Below are 16,074 nucleotides of genomic sequence, written 5' to 3' on the forward strand. Positions count from 1 at the left end.
GTCCTCTCAGTGAATGAAGCCGAATCAATCAGAACACTATTGAACTATGAATCATTTCCTACCTTGTACCATTTATAAAAATTAACCCAAAATGAATCACAGAGACCTAAAATTCTGGATGGTGACATAGGAGAAAATCTTTGTGAACTTTGCATTAGAGAAAGATTTCATGGATACTACCCCTGAAAGCAGTTTATAAATGAAATAAATTGAGATTAGTGAAGTTAACAACTTTTGCTTTTTAAGATAACGAAGAAAATGAAACAGACAAGCCATATCTGAAATTAAGGTCATATTTTGCTTGTCGCAAAGTTCCTTAGGTTATTAAAAATCTGGACCTATTTATAGAACATTTCATCTAAGTATTTTATATCAAATGATCTTGAGAAGAAGAGAAGAGGCTGGCATATCCCAGGAGGTAATCTGTATTTTATTGTTTCTTCTTTTGTGGCTGTTTCAAATGCCTTGCAGCCAGCCAGACATCCTATGGCTGCTCTAAGTGACATTTGCTTTGGTTGCAGCAAGCTTCTATTTCAAATGACTCCACCCTTCTATAGCCATCCTCAATCAGGTTCATGAGGAGCCCCTTCTCTATCCAGGACTACAGAGAAATTTTAACATTGTACAAGTGTGAGCTGACTTTCCCCCTCATATTAAGCAACCTTTCCATACCCTTAGTAGGTAGGTCTGTCCACTGTTTCTATCTATACTGAAGCATAAGTCCTAATAAAGCCTCTTTTGGGTAGCATATTTTTGCTTCTTTGTGGTTTTTATCTCAAGTACAGCAGCCTTATATTGTACACTAAGAGCTGGTAATACCAAAGGCTGGTGACACCAAAAGTGGCCAGCAGCTAGGCTGGAAATACTGCAGGAGGCTATCAGCCAGACAGTATGAAGAGCAATGGAGAATTGCTCGAGCCTGGGTCTGTAGTCCTTATGTCGTCCTCTGAGGGCTGACAGTAGCTGGAAAGTGGCGGAGGGCTGCTAACTTAAGAGCTGTAACTACTGGCGTCCAAAGCTCAGGGCTGTTACTACTGAAAGATACATGTTGCTTAGCTGTGGTTTTTGATCCACATTTCAGCAAAAGAACCCTCAGTTGATTGGTTATAATGTTATATTAAATTGTGTGGCGTATGTCACACAACAGCTAAAATTAAATAAAATATGTTCCATTTCAGAAATAGTATGTAATACAGCTTTGGAACAAATTCATTGAGGTATAATTTGCATGCACTAAATATATCAATTATAAGTGCTGGTTCAATACATTTTGACAGATATGTTTGCCCTTGCGATCACCACCATTAAACTGTCAAACTTTTTTTCTTTGGAGGTAGCTATATCCCAGCTCCTTTTTCAGTGCTTATTTTGAGACAAGGTTTCACTAAATCACTCACTTTATCCTAAATTGAGGTTCCATAACAATGTAATTATGTCACATACTTTTTATCTATAATTGATTTCAGAACAATACCAAATTTTATCATGCTTTTCTTCTCAGCTCTATTGTGATCTTCAATCAGGAGTAAGCTAATAGTGCCAATTGTTTGCCATTGGAGAATTTGACATTTTCTTTTTCTTTTTTGGTCTTTTTGAGACAGGATCTTGTTTTGCAGTTCAGGCTGGCCTTGAGCTCACCGTAGCCCAGGCTGGTCTTGAACTTGCAGCAATCCTTTGCAACGATCCTTCTGCCTCAGCCTTCCAAGTGCTGGGATTACAGGCATGCACCACCATGCCCTGCTCATTTCTTTTGTTTTGAATTTAGTTTAATCCAAACTTTACAGAATGTACATCTGTATTTGGAAGGTAGTATATATTGTTGGGAAAAAGTATTCTAATAATAATCATAGCTATCACTTACTGAGCACTAAGTAAATGCCAGACACTATTCTAAAGGCTTCATAAATACAATTTTATTTAATTCTAATAAACTGAGGTATGTGTTATTTGTATTTTTATAACTAAAGCAGTTAAGGGAACTAAGATATAGGAATTACACAAGTTTAGACTACATTTGAAAGAACAAATTGATGAAAGCATGAGTAAATTTGAGCAAAGGAAGTATAGTCAAGAAAGTGGGCGTCCTATTAGAGAGTCCTATTAGAGATTCTAAAATCTTTTAGTGTGGCTTTGATGACATTGAATTATTGAAAAAGAAACTTTCAAGGAACTAACTTACAGTTTCTACATGAAGTGATTTAATTTTCTGATCTTTTAAATTTTTAATCTTTTAATTAAAATTTAAGTGTTTATTAATGTAGAATAAAGTATTTTCAAGTGTATACCAATATAGCAATTTAAAAACACATATATTTTGTTATGCTGAATAAAAAATCACATATAACACAGTTTGAATACAATAGTCAATGTGTAAATGATTTATACTTGACCTTTTTTATTATTGTTTACAGAAAGATTGTATTCAAAAGAAAAAGGAACTATGGGGAATCTGTATCTTTATTGCAGCAGTTGACCTAGATGAGATGCCGTTCACTTTTACTGAGCTACAGAAAAACATAGAAACCAGGTAAAATTTCTTATATAAATTTAGGCCTAGAGAACTACTTTAGGACTCTTCTCTTAACAGACTGTAGGAAATTAGTGAGAAATGCTAAAATTAAATAAAATATAAAAGACTTGTGTCAAATAGTGAATTGTCATTCTCTCATGAAATCTTTAATGGAAGTTTATTTATGTTACAGTTCTTAAAAGTGTAGCAGTTTGTGTCATGGGAAAATTTTTATCTGTCAGTATTCATTTGTAGATTGTCTTTATAACTATTGGTAAATTATGTCAACAGAGCAAGAGTAAGGATTTATAAAGTAGGCTTATATATTAAAATCTTTATAAAAGTAGTGTGGATCTAATATAAAGGAATTTAGGTAAGATTTATTAAAATTTAAGATTCTAACATAGGTATTATAATTACATTATTTTTTAGTCTACTATATATTCTGCTAAGTATCCACTACAGTGTTTGACCCAGTAGTTACTTAAATGTTCTGTTGATCTTTTAAGCCTTGGAAGAATATACTGATTTGCTTCGGTAATTTATGAACTTTATCTTGCAAAACCTTCCAGGACTTCTAGTCATTCCTGTGCAGCATGTTTACAAAGCACAATAATAAATAATTTTACTAGATGGGTAGTTGTATATGTTTCTACTCTAGTAAAGCCCTCTAGAATTAAACCTAACTGGTATTTTATTTAAATTAGGATAAAATTGTTATATTTTTATAATACTTTTTCTTTCTGTCTTTAAATAGAATGTGGAGGCAGAGACTTTTTTATATTCATAAATATACAGAAATTATATCAATAACATAAATAGTTCATAGAGTCAAGTCTATAAGGCCACAGGCACTGATTCAATCCTCTGTCCCTCTCTTCCTTTTTTCCTTAAGTTAAATATAGAAGAAAGCTTTGTTTCTAACAGCCCACAGTTTTCATGATACTCTGACAGATATTGCCATACACCCTATAAAAACAGAAAGCAAGAGTGATTCTTTAATAAATGCTATTCTGTAGTTGATTTTTCTTCCCCTTTTGGACTGTACACATATACTGCATTCTCTTTTCTTTTCTAATCAACATCCTAATCTTCTCTATCTTGTAGCATTTCTAACTTCTTTATTTGCTTTTCCACATGGCTTATGATGACTGTCTCCATCCCTTTGATATAATGGGAACTTTCCATTTTTCTTCATTACTGAGTATTGAACCCAATGCCTCACACATGTGAGGCAAGGTTCTGCCACTGTGCTAAAACCTCAGCCCTTTTAATTTTTATTTCAAGGCACAGTCTTGCTAAATTATCCAGGATGCCTTGAACTTTGACCCTCCTGTCTCAGACTCCCAAGTAGATGAGATCATTGGCATGTGCCTCTGCAACCAGTTTATGCAATGGAAAATTTTAGTCACCTGTTTTTGGTTCTTTTTTATTTTATAGACAATATTTCCCTGTGTTGCCCAGGCTGGTTTCAAGCTCCTGAAATCAAAGAATCCTCTGTCTTGGCCTCTAGAGGGTTGAATCTCCACGCTTAGGCTTCTGTACTTGGCCTGGCTGAAGCTCTTGTGGGTTGCTGGGCAGACTCTAAATAGGTCCAGTGACTAATAGTATTTGGTCCAGTTAGCTGTTTTTGGTGTAGTTCCTTACTCAAACTTGATTAGAAATTAGAGTATCAGATGCACTTGGTGATTGCTGTCTTTAATACCCTAACAGAAAATGTATACATTGATGTTTTGAACATTATATTTAATGGAAAACAATAATGAAGGACTTGGGATAATTATTTAAACAATTTAAAATTTTTTATCTTCCCTTTCTCCTTCCCCCTCAATTCAGTCCTAAATCTCCAGTGTATGCATCAGCAGCATGGGAGTGCCAAGAGGCCCAGAGATACTAAAGCATAGTGGGATGAGGAGTGCAGCTACATGGGAGTGTGGGGTTGTCCTGACATGGCCTGTGTGGGGTGGAGTGTTGAAGATCAAGCAGGTGTGTGAGCTGTTAGTGCAGGGAGTCACAGTACAGGGAGAGAAGGAGGGCTGCCCAGTATGGAGAGTCAGAGCCACAGCAAGGGGAGGAAGAAGTCTACTTAAAGGGGTGGAGGCAATCCAGAAGAGGGAGGCAGGGAAGGAGAATGTCCACACTGGGGAGTAGGTAGCTTTGCAGAAGAGTTCTAAGTATTTAAAGGGAAACACTAGCGTGAACCACATGGCTTTGTATTGGAATGAAATAAATGGTTGCAAGCTCATTTTTTAAAATTTTGTTTTACTGCTGTTTACAGTGCTGGAGATTGAATCAAAGGCCTTGCACATGCTAGAATGTCATGGTTTTGAAGCAAACAGATACAGAGTGACTTTTAATAGTGATTTTGTACTATAGGTATATAGTACAAAAAGCTAGAAGAAACGATTCAAAAAGCTAAAAGGAAAGATTTTGAGTACCTTGGCCGTAAAGAAGTGATAAATGTTTAAACAGATAGATAAGTTTATCTTACTACATAATATATACATTTACTGAAACATCATGTGGTACCCCATTAATATGTAAACTTGTATTTTTATGTATCATTTAAAAATAAATTTAATAACTTCTACAGATAGACTTAGCAATCAGTATACATGTAGGTGTCCTTTCATGACCTTTGTCATCTTATATGCTCAATCACAAATTGATGTAACATAGATATGTAGATAATGGGGGAATGGGTTGAGGCCGGTTGACTTTTTTTCTTTTAAAATTCTAGTAAAATGCAATAAATAATTCATTCCAGAGGACTTGATAATGATTTGATGTAGAGCTAATAATCTTTCAAATTAAAATGCCTGTGTTTTGAAAATAAATTTTAAAAACTAGTGTTTCACTTTCTTATTCTTTCATTTGTAGTGTCTATAAATTCTTTGATTTAGTAAAAGAAATTGATACCAGCACCAAAGTTGATAATGCTATGTCAAGACTGTTGAAGAAGTACAATGTGTTATGTGCACTCTACAGCAAATTAGAAAGGTAAAGTAAAAATTTTATTAGTGTTATACCCTGATTTTTCATGTCACTGTTCAGAGTTTGATACCATCTTGGAACTATTATATACTTTGTAAAAGTATTATTTCCCCTTAGATTTGTCTCTTTTGTGATTCATTTTTCTTTCTAGCTTATTTATCTACTCCAGTGCATTTTCATTGTTTCCTTAAAATTAATTGTCTTACTATTCTTTTATTTTCATAAACTTAAAGCTTAGTTCTCATTTTAGTCTTATTTGTCCAGAGACTTCTAGTTCTGACTACTGGTCTAAATTTTAACTCTATCTATGGCATTATTTAGTTTGGAAGAAAATACATTTTGGTAATGGAAGATGTATGTGATCTGCACTAAGATTGTGGTTTTGTGTTTCCAGTGGTGGTGTAGAGGCGATTTCACCATTACTGCTAACAGGAGAATAATGAAAAAACTTGAATTAAGTTTTTAAGTACATTTTTTATCTAAACTGTGGTTTTCTAACTCAAGTGTTGTAGTCCTTAATATGACATGTTCCTGTCCCTTTGTTTCGGGATTCATTGCATTTGAGTACATACATATGAAAGTTGATGTTTTAGCTAAAACAGCAATTAGTTATAGGATGGTAAGGAGGAAGGTTGCATGTCCTTAGGTATTCTGGAGAGAATGGTGATGGAGACAGAGCTGGAAAGAAGCATCTTCTCAGAAGCATACATCTGGGGAGTTTTTTCTTTCCCTTTTCTTGGTTGGTATATGACTAAAACTTCAGCGGTAGGATAGAAGGTGAGAAAAATAGAGAAAAAGCCCAAGGGGTGGCCTCAGGGCTTTGGGGGAATGTCATTTCTTACATTTATTTATTTTTGTTCTTTTTTGAAGAGGTAGATTTTTTTCTGCACAGGAAAAAGGAATTTTTTTTGTTATTACATGAGATACATAGGTAATTTGCATAAGGAATGTAAACTAATTATAGAATATTTAGAAATTACAGAAAGTCATAAATTATAAATCAGACAAAATTTCGGTGCTAGAGATAATCACTTTCTATGTTTTAGAATACTTCTTTTAGCATACTGTTTTACATTAAGTTGATAAGATTGTTCACATAATTTTTGTCCTTTTAAAATTTAGCTAATGGTGGTGACTCATTAAATTCTTTTCTGTCCTTCAAATTTGCTTACAACCTTTTACCTATCAGGGAATTTATCATAAGAATGTGATCCCAAGTATAAAAAAGCTTTAGCAATTTTTGTTACTAGTCCTCCAAAAATTAGAAACTACTTACTAATTCATAACTGAAGTTAAAAAATACACTATAAGTTTAATTAAACATAAAATTATATAAATATAAGTGAGGGATAAGCATAGGAAAGTGCTTCTAGTATTAAATAAATTAAACAGGCTGTACTGTGGTGATGTCTGTGTTATAAGGAAAAAACCCAGACCACTAATTAGAATAAAATGATTGGAAATAAGTTTACCAGAAGTGCAGGTTTTCCTTCCTAAAGAGCCTGTATTACCTTTATAATAAAGTAAACAAAGATTTTCTAAGCCAATTGTAAAGAAAATTATATTCTTTACAGATTAGTACTAAAAAAATACAATTATCAGGTCATTTCTAGATATGGGATTTTGGGACTAAGAGTGACTTGGGTTTAGTCCTTTTTTTTTCCTGCAACAATAATTTTAATTGGCTACTTCTGAGTTGTTTTACTATTGTCTAGGATGAGTAATCTGCTTTGGTATTAGATTATGTTTTACCTTTTTTCTTTACTCATCATACCTTACACTGATGAACTGTATTTGAGTCTTCTGGAGGCTAAGGGAGAGTTAGTAAGAGATATCAGAGAGTGGAATATCCTAACAAGTAATTACAGACTTCATAGTCTACTTTTTTTAGGTGGCAAGTAAGCCAGTATTCTCTTTTATGTTCAGATTCACGTTAAAATCCTATATATATTTATTATATTTATTAAATATATATTTATTTTGTGTGTATACTATTTTTAATAATATTAATGATCGGGAAATATAGGGAGAAGAGCATTTTAGAGAATTAGAAAATTCATATTTGCTTCATAATTCTGTACATTTTTGATTTTAAAATGTGCACTTTTTTTTTTGAGACAGAGTCTTGCTATGTAGTGCAGGTTGGCTTTGAACTCACTTATGTAGCCCAGGCTGGTCTCAAACTGATGGAATTGTCCTGCCTCAGCATCCAAAGTGGTGGGATTACACGTGTGTGCCACCATGCCTGGCTAAAATGTATACTTCTTAAAATGAATGGAGTTTGATGAAATTCCTGTGATTTCTGTATAATGAAAATATTTTAAAAGTCATAATGTTAGTGAAATTATTTCTTTCTTTCAGGACATGTGAACTTATATATCTGACACAACCCAGCAGTTCGTAAGTAGCAGAGTGCTTTTTACTTTTTAAAAGTTTTTTTTCTGGAATAATCTCAACATATTGATAACATTAGATTTACTGTGTTGATGTCACTAGGCTATTTCATAAGTTAAGGCCATAAAGTAGTCCAGTGTCAGTTATTTAACTTATGAAGAAATACATAACCTGTGCAACAAAGAAGAACTAATAAGATGGAAGTGGATTCAGTGCAAAATTATTAGCAGCTCTGGGAAATGCAACCAGCTGATTCAATCTTTATTGAGAGTCTGTCACAGATAGACTTAGAACATTAATTTTGTGTAAGAATAAACATAAAGATTATATTAAAATTGCCAAATTAGTTTTTTAGATCTGTAGTCCATGCTATAACAGTATACACATGGAGAGCTCCAGAGTTTTCCTTTGGAAGCAGATGAATAGCACAGATCTCCTGCCTCATTGAAGTAGTAGTATTGAAAGTGATTAACATAAAGAGGAGTTTTATGTTTATTAATTAATTGATATGCATCTATTAATTCCAACAAGTGAATGTCTATAGAAAAATTATGGCAAAGGATTAAATTGGCAAAGCAGAGTAACCCAAAACTTCATTTTTTCTACTTACTATGTTGATTTTAATTAGAAAACAAAGAGCACACAAATATTAAGGTAATTTGAAACCAAATACATTACAAAATGCTTTGTCCTGTAAATAACTTTTGGTTAGAATTGGGATATTCAGTATTTCCTTTAAAAATATACTGTTACATGTGCTGAATATATTACCTTGGTTAGAAACACTAAGTGAATTGAAATAAATTAAGGTACAAATTGTGCATTTAAAATATGCTGTATTCTATTACGCATTTAACTCAGGTCTATAATTAAAAACAGCAAAGCACCCCAAAGATTTAGTTAGAAAACTTTGTCAGTGTTAAGTTTTTCTTTTTCATTCCTGCTTTCTATTTGTGTACTAGAATATCTGCCGAAATAAGTTCTGCATTGGTGCTAAAAGTTTCTTGGATTACGTTTTTACTAGCTAAAGGTAAATTTACTATGTTTATTATGTGCTAATGTTTCATATGTAATAACTTGATTTTTTTTTTGGATTAAGCAGAAACTTTTTATTCAGGTAATGCATCCTTCATACCATTCTCTGCATGGCTTGTTAATTGCTAGAAATGTCTTGTAATTCTGTAATGCAAACATTTTGAGACTATTTCATTTTATATGAGTATTTTATCCTCCCTCTGTTCCTTTTTTCCCTTCGTTCTTGTGGTCCTGGATATAGAATCCAGGGCCTTACCCATGTTAAACAAGCACTTTACTGCTGAACTGTACAGTAGCCCTCTTTTTTTTTTTTAAGAATAAGGATCTGCTGTGTTTATAAAAATATTTGTTCAAGATAAACAGTAAAGTGCAAAGAAAAATTATACAAAATCCACCCGAAGAATAACCATCATTAAAACCATGTGATTATTATTCCAGATGTATATTTGTGTATACATTCTGATTAAATAGATGGGTAAATGAATGCATTCACAGACATAATTTTCTAAAAATAGGATCATACTGTCTTTAAAACATATAAATTAATTTTACTTGAATTTTATAGAAGAAAAGACATACAAAAAATTGGTAGGAAATAGGCTTTTTGGTGCCATATTCCCTATGTTTGACATGTTTATGGATCATGTCCAGAGACTTTCTACTCAAGGGACAACTTTGCTGCATATCCTAATCTTAAGTCATGCTTTGACTCTCTTATTATTTTCTGGCATAGATCTTGAGAAATCTGAGACTAGTTTATAAATCTCTCCTTATTTAGTTCCCTGAATATTTGAAGAGCTTTTCCATCTTTCCTTCCTAGATTTAATATTGCCAGGATATCTCTTGATTTTTGTAATTCTACATTAGTTTCTCTTGGAACATCAGAATTTTTAAACTTGAGATTTTGCTTTTCATTTCAGAGAAACTTTACTATATCATTAAATATTCTATTTAATTAGGTTATTCTTTACTGTTTGAGGAACATTAATTACCTTATATTGGATTGTTCTGAGCCTCCATAGTGTTTTTATCATAAGATTTCTAAATTTTCATCTTTTTCTTATATATTGATTGTTTTTATCTCAATTGTTCTGTTTTGAGCCCAACTATTTAATGGTATTGTTTCATTCTTAATTTTTTCTTAGCTTGGCCTACTCCTTGTTTTCATATAATTTAAATTAAATTCTTAGTGTAAGACCTGATAGGGGATTTTTTCCCTTCAGATTCTAATCTGCATTGAATTTTCTTTTTTCCATTCCTATATTGTGATTCTGTTATTTCTTTTCTGTAATATATTTTTATAACCACTTTTCTCCCTCATCTTGCTGGCGCTTTCTACAGCTAACACTGATTCTGTGTTGTTACCCCTAATGTATGTGGGTGAAATCTCCCTTCACTTACTTTGTACTTAATCTGTGGCTTGCTTGTGTTCCCTAAAAAACTAGTATATAATTGTAAGGTCATCTATAATTATTTAGGAAAAAACTGTAAAAATTAAATTGCATGTTAAAAGGTATTTTTATTATAGAAGGAGAAAGGAGCTTATTTATTTGGAGTCATGTGAGCCTTTGTTGTTTGAGTTTATGAATTCCATAATTCTTTTTATAACAAGATTGTATTGGAATTCAGATTGTTCAGTTGACCATAGTAAACTGGCATCATTATGTTTATCAACTAACTACAGTTCTGTACTTCTTCCATTTTATCCCTCTCTGAGCAATTTCTATTTATTCCAATTTAGAAGAGGAAAAAAGATGAGGATTCCTTCTGAGTTACCCTCAGATTTAGATTAGTAGTAACACTGGACCCCAGTATATAGTTTTCCTTTCTTGTGTTAGAAATAGGAAGAAAGAGGTTCTTTCATCTAACCTTTCTACTATTTTTACCTTAAGGTACTTAATATGTTTCTTTGCCTCTGTGGTACTTCTTAATAACTTCTGAGTATTTTGCAAACACATTTTTGCATCCTATCTATGAATCTAGGAAACTTGCCTGGTAGAATTTTCTCACATATTTTCTGTCCCTTTAGTATTTATTGGGATTATTGCTGGTTTAGCAGTCAAGTACCCAGAAGATAGTATATCAAATTAAATTCTCTTTAAAAAATAATAGAGCCATGAATAAATGTGTAGCTATACTATTTTAATACTATTATTAAAAAATAATAGAGCCATGAATAAATGTGTAGCTATACTATTTCTTTTTTCAGGTATCTACTATCTGCAGTTATTTTTTCATAGCCCTCTAGTTGTATATATAATACTAATTTTTACAGTTTTCTCTAAATAATTATAGATGACCTTACAATTATATATTAGTTTTGTTATTTCTTAATGGCTTTGGTTAGTGTAATATTTTGGCGGCAGTTCAGATTGAAAATATATGAGGCTCATAAATAATTAGAATTAAAGATTAACATATATTATACTTTTAAAATTATTTTCACAAGTAGTAAATTCTGTAGCTCATACCAAAACTGTAAATAAGTTTTTAAAAAGCAAAATGCAAATGATTTTAGACATAAGGAATGAACTATTATGGTAAATTAATACCTTATTCATTTTATAACTTTAAAGTTATAACTTTATGTCTTTATTTATATATTTTAAACCTGACTGATTTTATTTTTACAAAACATAAAAAGGGAAAAGTTTTATTATGTCTCTAGTAATTATGAAATGAATGAATATATGGATATACCCATACCCACAAGTTTCTCTGACTTAAAGTTACTCACCTCTAACTTTCCTTAAATATGTAAACCTTTTTTATTTTCAGGAGAAGTATTACAAATGGAAGATGATCTAGTGATTTCTTTTCAGTTAATGCTGTGTGTGCTTGACTATTTTATAAAGCTTTCACCTCCTGCACTCCTCAAAGAACCATATAGTAAGTATTTTAGATAATTTGTACCCCTTCTACTTTTTCTTCAGTAGTTATTTATTGAATGTCTAGGATGTCCAGTATGGTTCTCAAACAGAGAGGATGATAGTAAATCAGACATGAGTTCTTCCCTTGTATTGCCAGCTTTCTGTTGTGACAATACGCACCCAAGATAATCAACTTATAAAAAGGAAAGATTTATTGTTGCACAGGTTTTCTCATGTTCTACTCCATGATCAGTTGGCCCTGTTGTTTGGCAAGGCAACACATCATGGCATGTACTCGAGCAAAACCACTCATCTCTTGACAGAGGAGTAAAAGAGAGAAGGGTAGGGTTTCTGTTGTCCTCTTCAAGGGTATGCTGCAAATGCCCTTAAGACCTCCCACTTGGCTTCACCTCTTGATGTTTTCCTCACCTCCCAACAGCATCAAGCTGGGGACCAAGCCTTCCACACATGCCCTTTGGGGACATTCCAGATCGAACCACAGTAGGCTTCAAGTAGAATGAATTATGGAAGGAAAGATAAGACATGTAAAACAAATAATAGAGAGTATGCTAGAAAGTGGTCTGGGTTAGAATAAAGCAAGTGCTATGGGAGTTTAGGAGTTCAGATTTCCCAATTGTGGGAAGCCAATGAATACCACGTAAAAGAGTGGTATTTGAAATGAGTTTTGAAGAGTAGGTAAGGTTGGGGAAAGGCATTCCATTGAAGAAGGGTGAGGGAGGGTATTCCCATAAAGAAGAGCAAGAGATAGGATAGAAACGAATGGACCTGCTTGGGAGAGAGTGGTTCATTCTTTAAGAACAGCTTACCTAAATTTTTTACTAGTATTGGGTAATATAATAATTATGTGACTTTTTTGATATATGAACTGTAGTTGATACTGTATCAGTGAGTAATGAGATGGGAAATGTACATTGGACCCTTGACTCAAATCATTTGTGAGGGGTGGTTGTATGCATCTGAACCTCCTAAAGCACCCCTTAAATAGCCTTTTCACAATAAAAAGGGTTGTATAATGTGCATAATTTACCAGAAACACCAATAATTTTCCTAGTGTATTCATCACAAAGTTATAAAATGTACTTCGTTTACTAGAAACAACAATTTCATACTGTACTCACCGTTGAAGGTGATATCTTTGGCTTGCAGGAAGGGAGAATGAAATGGAAGGTGGTTATTGTTTGGAAGGAGAGTCCCCTTCCCATGAGAACATCAGGAATGTGGCTCTCTGGTGTCTTTTCTCTCTTTGGGAGACTCTGTAGCTTATAAGGACCTGGTTCTGGCTCCCTAGCCCTCAAGCTTTTCAGAACTAAAACTGGTCTAAGGTTGTCTGTTACTGTCTTTCCTTTAACACTGTTCTGTAGTATGATATGGCATTGTCATTAAGCAAGTAAATGCAAAGATTAGCTTTTTCTGTCTGCATGGGTCTTCTCTACAAATGTTTGTAGTGCTATCCACTTTTTGAGGATTTCCTTTATTTAAGAAGAACTTTGCTGCACTGATTGTTGATATTCCTCCTCCTCTTCAGAAAGCTCCTCAGCTGCCGTTTTGTATTGCTCAGCCAGAAGTTGCTGAAGTTCCTCTGTAGACAGTTCCTCTGAGTGTTCCTCGACCAGTTCCTCAATATTACCAGTGTCTACTTGCAAGCCTGTGGACTCTGTGACAATGTCATTAACCACAGGGTCAGTTGAAAGCTCAGGCTCCTCTACACAGCCTTCATAGTCCCTGTCTTGTATAATTTTAGGCGACACTTTCTTTCAGGCAGATCTCAGTGTACTTAGAGAGATGTTGGCCAAGGATATCTCAACCCCACACAGGAAAGGATGTTTTGTTCCTTCCTTATGCCCAGGAGAACATACATTACCCAGGAAGCCATTTATCTCTGTCATCATTTCAAACTCATGTGTGTAATTTTCAAAGAACTCTTTAAGGGTTAAATCTGTGTCTGAGACCATCTTGAAGTACTTCAGGAACAATTCCTTGGTGTATAGCTTCTTAAAGTTAGCTATAATCTACTGGTCCATAGGCTGCGGTAGAGGAGTTGTATTAGGCTCAACTGAGAGCCATGGGAATTCTTTAGCCAATTCTTCTTCCAAATCTCATGGGTGAGCAGGAGCAGTGTTCATGATGAGAAAAGCCTGAGTAGTAAACCCTTGTCCTCTAGGTATTTCTTAACAGTAGGACAGAAAGCCTCCCCGCTCCACCCAAGAAAAAGTACTCTTGTTACCCCGACTTTGTGTTAGGTATGCATGTAACCCCTAGCCTGTTTTTCATGACTTTATGTTTTCTGAACACTCTAGGGATTGCAGAGTGATAAACCAAGAGAGGCTTTATCTTAAGGTCACCTGTTGGATTGGCACATAGCAGTAAGCTTAGCCTATCCGCCTGTCTTGGTTACTTTTGTTGTTGTTGCTGAGACACAAAACCTGACGCCCAACATTAAGAAAGGAAAGGTTTAGTTAGCCTATAGTTTGTGGAGGTTTTAGTCTATATTTGGCTGGCTCCAAGGCAGAGTGGCACTTGGCAGAAGGCAAACGTTTATGGAGGCAGAGAACAGCAAAAGCATCAAGAGCAGAAGTGGGGAGGGGCAGAGAAGAGCAAGCCTCTTTTTCTGCCTTATATTATAAGCAGGCTACCCCCCTCTAGGGAGCGGGGGGAGCACTCACATAATCTCCATGCCCTCCTCTTGCACAGGCTCAGGATGAATACAAAGTAAGCACCCTGGCTCCCTGCTGAATCACATAGTTTAACCTTTTAAACTTTTAAAATTGACACAGTGAACAATATCTCAGAAGGGTAAGGCCATGTCCTTTTGACCCCAAGATGCAAAACTACAGAGTCACTTAGCCAAACCTCTAGACTCCCCAAATTGACACAGTGTATCAACCATAACACCATAGGCTTGTGGTCTGGCATTTTATTCTCTTCCTGGGTAATGTATGTTCTCCTGGGCATTGTCTTCCAGAAAAGGCCAGTTTCATCACAGCTGAAAACCTGCTGAGAGCAAAAGCCATTTATCTCTGTCATCATTTCAAACTCGTGTGTAATTTTCAACAGCCCTTTTATCAACACTGGCTGCTTCACCCTGCCTAGTTACGCTATGAACCCCAGTTCTCACTTTAAAATTGTGAAACCATCCTTTACTGACATGAAATTATTACTCATTTCACTGTTACTGCTCACTGATGAATTATCTTTTATGAGATCCGCATTATATCCCTAGCTTTTTTTGCAAATTACAGATTCAGATAGGCTATGACCTGCCATCTGCCTTTTGTTTATCTACACTAATAATAGCCTTTCTACCTCATCTAACACTGTTGTTCATGATTTACTAATTTGAGGAACAACTTTAGCAACACTAGCTTTCTTATATAAATCTTTCCTCTGTAAGACAGTCAAGATAGATTTTGACATGCTGTACCATTAGTGAGATAGGTTACAGGAAGGCCATTCTTGAATTTCTCCAGTTTCTTTCTTTTCTATTATAATTGCTTTCTTTACCTTTCCTTCCTTTCTTAGCTTCTTTTCTAGCCGTTTGGAGGCCATTTTGGTAGCAGTAATTGTAGTGATCATATAAAGCACTGATCAAAATCACATCCACAGACGTGCATCTGGGCTCAGACTTACACTTATGTAAGCTTATATACAGTTTTCTTTTGTGAGTCTTTGTTTACAGTTGCACAAGTGGCCAGCATTCGGGTTGTTACTCAAGACTTTGGTTGTAAGTTAAGCCTAAAATTCTGGTCATAACACAAATTTTCCATATGTGACACCAGTCATAACTTCAGGGTCCATTGTATTTAAATAAAAATTGCTAATGTAATTAAATGCCATTAAGCATCCAGTGTCATTCCTGTTAGACTAAAATTGCAGCCTCAAGAGTAGGATTTCAAACTCAAATACACTGTAGAAAAATGTACACTTACTTAAGGCTGGACTAATTCCTTGCTCTTGAAGTGATGAAAGTGTTTAATAATACTAAAAATAGTAGATGAGACATTAAAAAACATGGAAACTTTAAATTATTGAAGTGGATGAAAAACTGAAGCTTAAGTAGCCTTTGTGAACAGTGACATAATGGAATAGAGAAATCTAGAGTAGAATTTTAAGTATTTGTTGGCCAGGCATGGTGACTATGCCGTAATAAGGCTGAGGCAGGAAGATCGTTGTGAGTTCAGGGCCAGCCTAAGCTATATAGTGAGTTCTAGGCCAGCCTGAACTACATAGTGAGACCTTGTCTCAAAAAAAAAA

At 34.3% G+C, this 16,074-nt stretch overlaps 1 protein-coding gene across 1 annotated transcript in view; it reads left to right on the forward strand.

The window, feature by feature from the left end:
- The window catches only part of Rb1 (retinoblastoma 1), a 163,812-nt gene that overhangs the window by 54,315 nt on the left and 93,423 nt on the right, over nt 1–16,074 (forward strand). Inside the window, exons 3-7 of the mRNA XM_005387557.2 lie at nt 2,412–2,527; nt 5,390–5,509; nt 7,865–7,903; nt 8,860–8,927; nt 11,711–11,821. Of these exons, the coding sequence (XP_005387614.2) occupies nt 2,412–2,527; nt 5,390–5,509; nt 7,865–7,903; nt 8,860–8,927; nt 11,711–11,821 (454 nt within the window). The remainder of the gene's footprint in view (nt 1–2,411; nt 2,528–5,389; nt 5,510–7,864; nt 7,904–8,859; nt 8,928–11,710; nt 11,822–16,074) is intronic.

The sequence above is a fragment of the Chinchilla lanigera genome, unplaced genomic scaffold, assembly GCF_000276665.1.
Source record: "Chinchilla lanigera isolate Chin_1 unplaced genomic scaffold, ChiLan1.0 scaffold00030, whole genome shotgun sequence".
In the NCBI taxonomy this organism is placed as follows: domain Eukaryota; kingdom Metazoa; phylum Chordata; class Mammalia; order Rodentia; family Chinchillidae; genus Chinchilla; species Chinchilla lanigera.